Source organism: Athalia rosae, chromosome 6 (assembly GCF_917208135.1).
Source record: "Athalia rosae chromosome 6, iyAthRosa1.1, whole genome shotgun sequence".
In the NCBI taxonomy this organism is placed as follows: domain Eukaryota; kingdom Metazoa; phylum Arthropoda; class Insecta; order Hymenoptera; family Athaliidae; genus Athalia; species Athalia rosae.
The window spans coordinates 16,154,241-16,163,818 of record NC_064031.1 but is presented as its reverse complement, the minus strand read 5'-3'; the positions used below and the strand labels follow the sequence as shown (position 1 = coordinate 16,163,818).

At 36.3% G+C, this 9,578-nt stretch overlaps 3 protein-coding genes across 5 annotated transcripts; 1 reads left to right on the top strand and 2 right to left on the bottom strand.

The window, feature by feature from the left end:
* Window positions 1-59: 59 nt before the first annotated feature.
* LOC105688666 (protein spindle-F) lies at window positions 60-1,896 on the bottom strand. Its single transcript, XM_012405174.3, has 5 exons — window positions 1,547-1,896; window positions 1,201-1,468; window positions 1,024-1,115; window positions 752-944; window positions 60-609 (listed from the first exon to the last, which is right to left on the bottom strand). The coding sequence occupies exons 1-5, from the start codon at window positions 1,754-1,756 to the stop codon at window positions 302-304; spliced, it is 1,071 nt and encodes a 356-aa protein (XP_012260597.1). The 5' UTR covers window positions 1,757-1,896; the 3' UTR covers window positions 60-301.
* Window positions 1,897-2,041: 145 nt separating this feature from the next.
* Window positions 2,042-3,726, bottom strand: LOC105688558 (phosphatidylinositol-glycan biosynthesis class F protein). The gene is made up of 2 exons (XM_012404985.4): window positions 3,064-3,726; window positions 2,042-2,829 (listed from the first exon to the last, which is right to left on the bottom strand). Exon 2 carries the CDS (start codon window positions 2,810-2,812, stop codon window positions 2,096-2,098), a length of 717 nt encoding a protein of 238 aa, XP_012260408.1. The 5' UTR covers window positions 2,813-2,829; window positions 3,064-3,726; the 3' UTR covers window positions 2,042-2,095.
* A 160-nt stretch (window positions 3,727-3,886) lies between these two features.
* LOC105688677 (ubiquitin carboxyl-terminal hydrolase 1) lies at window positions 3,887-9,431 on the top strand. Of its 3 annotated transcripts, none has more exons than XM_012405190.3 (7): window positions 3,887-4,118; window positions 4,842-5,015; window positions 5,181-5,419; window positions 5,499-5,728; window positions 5,890-6,395; window positions 6,504-6,696; window positions 6,781-9,431. In XM_012405190.3, the coding sequence occupies exons 2-7, from the start codon at window positions 4,853-4,855 to the stop codon at window positions 7,319-7,321; spliced, it is 1,872 nt and encodes a 623-aa protein (XP_012260613.2). In that variant the 5' UTR covers window positions 3,887-4,118; window positions 4,842-4,852; the 3' UTR covers window positions 7,322-9,431. The 3 variants fall into 3 exon arrangements, with proteins under 3 accessions (XP_012260613.2, XP_048512954.1, XP_012260615.2); XM_048656997.1 differs by having other exon boundaries at window positions 3,889-4,049; XM_012405192.2 differs by lacking the exon at window positions 3,887-4,118 and having other exon boundaries at window positions 4,874-5,015; window positions 5,231-5,419.
* Window positions 9,432-9,578: the final 147 nt, after the last annotated feature.

Here is a 9,578-nt window from a genome sequence, read left to right as displayed (position 1 = left end):
AAAACTGATCCTGTATTCGAATTCGTCAACTACCTAGGAAATTAGTAAATCATTGAAAGTCGAATCTAAAATCACTTTTATTGGAGGCACAAGAAATCGAGTTACTAATCCCAAAATCATACATGTTTGGTATTGCCACAGTTTTCACATAAGGTCCATACATTTTTATCATTTATAATTTCAGCTATGCGTTAATTTTTTTTCACTACTTTACCTTATTTATTATCAACTTAGAAAATAGAATTTGTAAAAATTAACGAACTTGGTACATTGTGATATCTATTAGCTATTTGATTAAATGCTATTGAATTATTTCAAAATCACCAGGTTGTGGATCTTCATCTGTAAAGTGACTCAAAACATGTTCATGGAATTCCGCCCACCTCGTTGATTTTCCATAAACCGCTGCACATAATGGACAAATTTTATTCTCAACATCTCGACAACCATCTGTCGTAATAGTACGGCTCTCTGTGTCTGGTGCTGAATGCGGTATTGGACTTGTCTGGGTAGCACCATTTTCTTTTAAACTGTCATCAGAATTGAATTGAGTTCCAGTCTGGCACGTTTTTTTCCTCGCTTTCTCTCGACAATTCTTACACATGGAACCTATCAAGAGAAAATTAACAGCTGTTTTTATTGTCAGAATGAGTTTCTGTAGAAAATTTACCTCTAACGTTTACGGTGGATCTCACGGAAATTTACGCTATGCATATTGAGTTATTACAAATCACGTTACCAAGTTTTTCACCTTTTTTTATTATCTGCAAATTTTCAATCACAGTTTTGAGTTTGGCTTGTTGAGACAATAATATATTCTTTGTATGCGACAATCTAGCATCATGTTGTTTCAATTGTTCCATTGAATCCGAGTCCATGTATTCAGGATAAGAGTAAGTGATACTTTGAAGATGAATATCGGGTGTATTCTGCATTTCTACCATCTGAAAGAAAACATGTTAAAACTGTAATTCAGCTCAATACTACACGTCTTTAAACTGTTCACATCTGTCCGTATCTCACCTCAGCATATTGCTGTTCCAGTTCAGACTTTTCCATTCTTATACTATTGATTAATTTCAACGAAATTTCTTCCAAACTTGCCTCACTATGTTCTGCAAATATCATATTTATGTTAGCCTCAAATTGATATTACTAAAATGATTACGAAATTAATCTTGATACATATGAAATACTAACCAGAAGCAGGATCTATCATAAGTAGTTGATCAGATTCAATCTTGCTCAAGTTGAAGTCATTCTTAAAATTATAGGACAAGGCTTCTAAGGGCTGTGTAGGAGGATGTTGCTGCAAGGCATCTGATATTTTATGTAGATGATTGCCAAGGGACCTGTTTGTTTTTGCCAAGCGAGACAGCCGATTCCATAACTGCCGATTCTCCGTTGCAACCATGAATATGTGATGTGTTAATTGGGTTTTTATTCTAGTAAGCTGCTCCACTTTATCCTTTCCAAAAGACACATAAATAATGTATAGTTTGAGTAACATAACCCAGGCAGTTAAATATTTGATAGTTATACGTACTGTCAGAATTTTGAGGTCATTCGTCTCGTTACCTCCATTAGCAGGGATCACAGCAGTTGATGATTCTTTTTCTCGATTTGATCGTAATCTGGCATTTTCCCTTTCAGATATAGCCAATCGTTTTTGAAATTGTTGACATCGTTCCTTCATCGTCTGTAAAGCTACTTGCAACGCGTATTGAGAACCGAAATTCTCTGAGGATTCAGACATTGTTTTACAGTTTTTTACTTGATACAATATTCACCCAAATAACATCAACAAAATGTGAATTATTACACAATCAATTAATGATTCACATGCGGGGAACTACCTACTATTGTCTGTCAAAGTTTGGTAAGAAATAATTGATACTGATATGCCAAGTCTGTAAAAACAACATATGTCAGAAATCAGAAACTGAGGACATCTAAAAGCAAAGCGTTAAAGCAGACAATGCAGCTTCCATGCTTACAGAGCAGGTGTCACTACCTTTTGATTCTTGAAAAAACCAACACCTTTTATGAAATAGTTTTTTATTCATGAACTTTCAACAATTCCAAACATGAATGACTATTTATTACTATGACTAAAGTAATTTCTCCTCCTTCGCAGTATGGGTAGCATTTTAACAAGTGTCATAAAATGAGCAACCATGTATCCGAGGAGAGCTCCTATAATGCATGGGATAGGCCAAGTTTGCCATGGTTTGTTCCAATCCAGGGGTATGACTGTGGCTCCAATCCAAGTTCCAAGTAAAGTAGCCTTTATGTTTCTCTGAACAGCTTCCACGATGACATTACTGGTTTGTAATGGGGCGCCAGTCAGAAGAGCTACCGATTCATCGATACCCAAATGAAGACTAGCAGGTATCAAAGTTAGGCTGGTTAATGTGGTGGTGAGCATGATTGTTTCTTCATGGTGAGTTAGCAGCGGACATCCAAATAAAATTACAATTATATAGTAGACAAATGCGGTAATCACAAATGATATTAGAAATTTCAATATTCCTTTTAGTCGTTTGCCAAAAGTTCTTTTCACCCTTGTTGGTGCAGATTTGGTATCAATTTTACCCAGTGGTAATGAGTCAGTTTGCAGTAATGAGAAAGAGAGTTTGGTCACTTCCGCAAACATGAGAATGACTAAAATTGGAATAAACTTGTAGGTTCCCACATTGTATAAGTTGTCATTGAATTTTAATAAAATTAATATCCCAGGAAAGTAGATGCAGGTAAATGAACAGTAAAACAACAGCAGCTGCTGTTTTGGTAGATAATCGTCCTCTAACATGACTGTCCAAACGCAATCTGAAATCATTGAGATCAATAAATGAAAGAGTTTCACTCACCCACAAGGTAGTATATAGTAATCTTTTTCTCAACAGCAAAATGCATAGTACAAAGTGATATCTTGCTGATACAGATAAAAAATAAATGTGACAGTGAATTAATAACAGAATGTCATTACTTCTACCAAAGCTGTTTATTCCGAAAATGAATAATAAGTATTCATTGGTTGGAAAACTGGAAACGATCCCTTACCTTTAACAGATAAAACAACCAGAATTTTATTAGTAATAAATTGGTATAGAAGATCTATCTCTTGAAGATTGCGACTGGTATGACATGGTCCTTATTTTATTTTATAAAAAACTGCCAACGTGATGTGATCAACGACCTTCCATTGACCAATCTACACTACAATTTTCAACAATCTATCCAAGCCGTATTTGTTTTAGATACTCTTTGAATGTAACCTCTTCTAACTTGTTCACCCATGTCACTGGTGATCTACATGACCAGGGAGGTCTAGGAGCTCAGTCCTTCTTCTGTGACTCTGGCTCTGGATAGCGGATGTTGACGGATAGGATATGCGTTGACAGAAGTCTCAACTGAATCCCTAAATCTGTTCTCCCTTTTTTCACCCACTAATATATGGGTTCGCTGTCAGTGGTTCCACGTGAATAATCAGTTAGCTGCATGGTTCGCTGGCTAGCACCAGCCGCCTCCACTGATTGTGAAACGTCACAGAGAACTCGTAACAATCAGGGACCCTTTAATGATTAGGGAGGGACCCTTTAATGAGAGACGAGCCACCTCTCATGCCGACTGCAGATTAGTCGCCGAATTTTGTCGGACACTTCCGCCGTTCAAATGGTCCGCGGTAAATGACAGATCTCATTGACTGTGAGCTAGATTGTGGGCGTTCACTGGAGATTGGGATATTTTTTGGAGTGAAAAACACCAAAGACTATAGTCTTTGCACATCTTCGGATGTGACAACAGATGTGACATCCATACTGCAAAAATTCTTTCTGTTTAAAGAGTCGCGCGTCTCAATATCTGGACTTCCGCTGTCCCATTAATGGTGACGGTTTGCTTAGAAAGGTGATGGAGTCACTTTTCTAGGTGAATTTCATACCACTGGCTAACAACTGAAATGGGTAATGGCTACGGTAAAATTGGTAAAAAGCAATTGAGATTACTCGGTAGCAATGGAGTGTACTCGAATCGTTGATGTAGCTGGGGTATGAAATATTGTTGACTATCACTCTGAGAAAATATCATTGTTCCATGACTTCTCTAATTAATAAGACGTGAGTAAACAAAATAATACTTAGCTATACCGTTTAACACTCAAAAAAGTATCTCCACTTCACATCTGACAGTGAATTATAACGAATTCATCACTTGATTTGTGAACGATTGCATTAACTTTCTTCCAACAAATAATCTCATGTATATTCTTCTCGACATACCATTAAGTGTTTTCTTAATTTTGCAATCAATTTCGATTTATGAGAGAATCCCATACCGAACCTGAGTAGGTACATGAAAGATCCAAGAATCTTGTTTGAATTACAATACTGTAATACTCTCTATGTTCATTCTCATAACATTTCTGTAATCACTCAAATCTCACAGTATGGAAAGAGGCATAGAAATTATGAACTGTCATGTTCCTGATAACAAGAAGGTGTATTTTGTAATTCATGATGAGGTCACACCATACGTACATGGTATTTTGAACAGCAGGTTCAAGGAATGTTTGTGGACTTCGGATTATAATATGTACAACTAAATAGCTTATCGCAAGTGTGTATAAATAGACAAAATTTGACCTTAGTAATACATCATAGTGCTGCAAATTTGTAACTCAACTTGTCATTGCTTTAACAATTTCAAATTTGATATATAAAGTCGGACGTAACTAGTGTAAGAGTTCAATTATTGACTTGAATAGTCACCTTTCAATGTTATTATTTTTAGAAATACCATTTGTCAGTGCCATCTATTAACATAAATTATCCAACTTCCAGGTTAGCAAAAAATGACAGTATTAGAAGCAGAAGAAGACGAGGATGAGCAGCTGGTTCCTCCTAGGAAAAAGTTTTGCCTGTCGCTCTCAGGGCGTGGCAAGGCACTCGCTGAAACAACTGTCCAGCCCCCTCGTACATCTACTAGAGGGGGCACTTTGAATCCTCTTTCAAACGGTAAAATATTTGTAGAGTAGACTCTAGGGATATGATAAATAATCTGAAATTCCTCTGCTGTGTGATATCATTCTTAACTATTCGAACTAGACTTCAGTCAGTACTTGATTCAAACTGGTATTGAAGAATATAATAATAATAAGAATGATACATCATTTTGTAAAGGCGGAGGAACCATGTTGAATGGATATCGTAGTCAATTGCCAAATTCCCAGGAGACGATGTGCAACGCTGCTAACAGTGGAACAGAAGGATTGCGGATTGCCACGCTATGCAATCTGGGTAATACGTGCTTCTTGAATAGTGTGCTCTATACACTAAGATTTGCACCCTCATTTCTGCATAACCTGCATCATCTTGCCACCGATCTGTCTAACTTAACGGTCAAACAGCTACAAACAAAGGTACGAAAAAATTGGTTTGTGTAATGATAACTTTGTCTGTAGTTTCTGAGGTCTTTACTTCTCCATTAATAATTATCAGATGAAATCGTCATCCCTGGGTAGAACCGGGGTTTCACTAACAGCTAGTGGCAGCCGTAGCTGGAGCAGCAAAGATCTCTTGGCTCTAGCAGGGCCAATAGGAGATTCTAACAAACCTAGAATACAGGTAGCCACAGAAAAGTTGCATGAGCTGTTTGCAGCTTTGAGACTTTCTGAGATGAAAGATACTGGTGAACCCTATCAACCTGATGCATTCCTACAAGCATTGCGGTAAGATGGTTTAACTGAGAACTTGCAGTGTAAAGATTCGACCATGCTATGAACCCAGTTTACAATTGTTGAAATTGTCTAGAGTTAGCCTTGCAATTACCACTTTCTCTACCGCATGGGAAATTGCGAGTTTATCGAAACAAGGAATTTTTCAATTATAGGGAAGTAAATCCAATATTTGAAGGAAATCAGCAACAGGATGCTCATGAATTATTAGTTTGTTTGCTGGACAACATACGAGAGACATTTCAATTACTTGTGAGACACAGAGAAAGCCAATTTGGTCAGAGCGGAGGAGGATCTGACTTATGTATAGATCAAGTAAATGATGTACAGTCTGAAGGCAGTTCGAGTAAGAGAGGTCTACGCAAATCAAAAAAGAAAAAGAAGTTCACCTCCAAAACCAGTATTAACCTCATCCAAGCGAGCGCAAACGGTACGGTGCCAACAGTGAAACCTCTTGAAAATGGCCATTCGGAAATCGCCGAAAGTAACGGCGATGTGGCAGGCCATCAACCAGAGAGCAAGAAATGCTTTATTTCCGAAGATTTTGAGGGAGTGAGCCTCCTTCGTACCACGTGTTTAGAATGTGAACATGTAACTGAGAGAAAAGAAACGTTTTGCGATATTTATGTCCCAATAGATACTGATCAAACTAACGAAAAAGGTGAGTGGACAGTACAAGTTCGTGCAGCCTGATTGCATTTCTGAATTAATTTTACTCTGGCGATACCATAATTTCCATGGAGCATAAATAGAACTTCAATATTTACAGAGGAGGACAAAAGGGTAATCGACAGTAGTGAAGTTTACAGACGAGCAGTTGTCACTAGTGAACTTTTAATAGGTAGAGACAAATACTGGTGCGCCTGGTGCTTGCGTTATAATGAAGCGAGACGAGCTGTCTGTTTTCCCTCTTTACCCAGACTTTTGATACTGCAGTTAAAACGATTTTCTACTACAGCTGGGTAGGTTAATCTAAATTAAAAATGTTGAATACTGTATACTGTCACTGCAGACATATGTTGTCAACATCTCAAATTAATTTCTAGGTCGATGGAAAAAATCAACAACCATATGCCGACACCCTTGACGTTGCAGTGCTTTTGTGAAAACTGCCTGAATGATATACCAGATACAAGTAGTAGAAGAGAATCTCGACATGTTTATAAATTGTATTCTGTCATAATGCACCAGGGAGCTACAATGACGGCTGGTCATTACGTCGCCTATACTCGTTTACCTGACGAAACTGCATCGTCGGAATATTTTCATTGTGAACGAGACAATAAGCGGCAATTCCCAACGCAGAACAACAGTAATACGTCAGACAAATCATCTGGTATTATGAAATTCTTCAGATCTAAATCGAATGTTAGTGAAAATAAAGAACAATTAAATGTGCTGAGAGTTGGCTGTCGTAGCATGGAGTGCTGTGGTATCCGAAAAGGTAAACATAGTGGGTCATGGTTAGAATGTGATGATGAGGCAGTTAGAATAATTCCATTGCGAGAATTGGAAGAAAAATTAGCTCCAAACCCACGCAACTCTGCAACTCCTTACTTGCTCTTTTACGTTAGGTCCCCAACATAAGCATTCCTCTGAGCGATTAGATTAATTATTAATTGATACTAAAATGAATTTACAAAACAGAAGATGGGCTGTAATTTTATCTTTATCAAGTCGAATCTCGATTATGTTGAGTAATTTTCATCCTGATCACGATTTTACATAAATTACACATCTCATCTTCAGTCTAAAGGCCCTATTTATTGCTCGAATGTATTTGCATCTTTATTTTTAAGCAGTTTAGTACCTGGGCAAAGTAAACGTGGTAAACACATTTCGAAATATATCTATAATCGCTACATAAATGTGACCAAGTTTGATGGATGATGTCGAAGTAACCGAGATAGCTAACGTATTTATTCATACAATCGTATTGCTTACTTATATGTATAGATTTGGAAGTCGTGAATAGATCACTTTTTAAAAGAACAAACAAAGATATTTCTAGTTGAAATAGTGGTTGTAGACAACGGATATCGAAATTTCTTGAGTGATGAATGTCAAATTGAGTCTAATAGTTATCTGTAGTATAAATGAATAAATGTATTTCCACATACCTAGATGCGCCAACTGTCAGTATACAGGGTGAAACAATAACTATTACCACCTCAAATATCTTTGAAACTAGAAGTTATTGCGAAAAATTCTTTCTATAAAAGTTATTCAGTATTGAGGAGGACGTTGTATAGAGACACTGATTTTTTTGTAAGTGGAGGCGCTCAGGAGATATCAAAATCATCCCCATTTTTTTTAAATGGACTCCTATGTTTTTGGTCCCATAGCTTGATAGCGGCTTTTGAGACGAATTCAATGACCGGTGTCTCTATACAACGTCCCCCTCGATACTGAATAACTTTTATAGAAAGAATTTTTCGCAATAACTTTTGGTTTCAAAGATATTTGAGGTGGTAATAGTTATTGCCCTATCCTGTATATTCACCTGTTATTTATGGTAATGGAACATCTTATAGTACATATTTCAGTACAGGTGTGTACCTCCTCACATCAGATTACTGAAAAGTTGGAAACCCTGTTACAATATTCCAGAGGTCATCACATAAATAATGCTGCTCTTTTCAGAGTAATCATTCATTATGTTGAAATTTTTCGTTACTATTCATGTCAATACTTGATGTCAAAACGTGTTTTCAGCGCATTGGCTATGATAAGCTCTTCCATCAATTATCATATTGCCTTGTTGAAATTTCGCTTAGCATCATTACTCCTGGCTTCCATTTTCATTCCCATCAAGTTCAATTTTCCACATAATTATGCAGTTGGTTGGTATTTTTTATTGAATCAATGCAGTCGTCTAATATAAGTAGATCATTGTTGGGTACATGTAGTACAAAATATTTCAGAGCTATTTTGGTTCTGAAGATTGCTTTTATTTTCAATAATGTTGTTTACTGCTCATGTAACATAAAGTTGTTACCTGAAAGAATTGAAAAATTAGTGACTTGATCGATTGACATTTAATCAATAGCTGCTAGTTGTTTTCATACAATCTTAACTGTTCAAGAATGTTGTAGCATGTAGAGCTTTTGTCCACAAGTATTTTATGAACTCCATAATATTTTTATCATGCAGAAAGGTAAATATCAATTTGTCAACTGTCCAGTATTCATTAAAATGCACAGAAATAGATTCTGAGTGATTTCCAGACTTCCTAATGCCATTAGCGCATATATTTTATTACTAGAACAATTAGTTTATTCTTGATGTTGTGCATACATGAGTATCAGGGATGTGCTTGCTGCAACTGGTTTGGCATGGTCAGTATGAATTGGTTGTTGAAGTTTAGCTAGTGCGCAGAACTGGTTGTGAAAAACATTATTTGAAAACTGTTAATGAGGTATTTTTGAAAATAGTATTAGATTGTATACTTAATAGCACAAGCGATGCAACAAGGTTACAGAAACCCTATTGGATTCCTGTAAATTTGTTATTTAGTTACTTGAAAAAGGTATACATATACACAGATGTTTTTCAAGTTGACCCCGTATTGGTCAAACCTACATTAGAATTGCTGCCTCTGGCAACTGAATAATCTATTGTCTAACAATATTTTCAAATTGTTTAAGATTTTGTAAACAATACTGTTATCACAAAATAAAAATCATTATGATATTAAGCAATCAAGTTTTATACTAGAACATGCTGTACATATTTTCAGTTGAAAAATCTGTAACAAGCAATTACATTTGAATCTAGTGAAACATGAAAATTTATCGCATTCGTTACAAGTGAAGACTAGGATCAATGTGCCTACTCTGAAAAA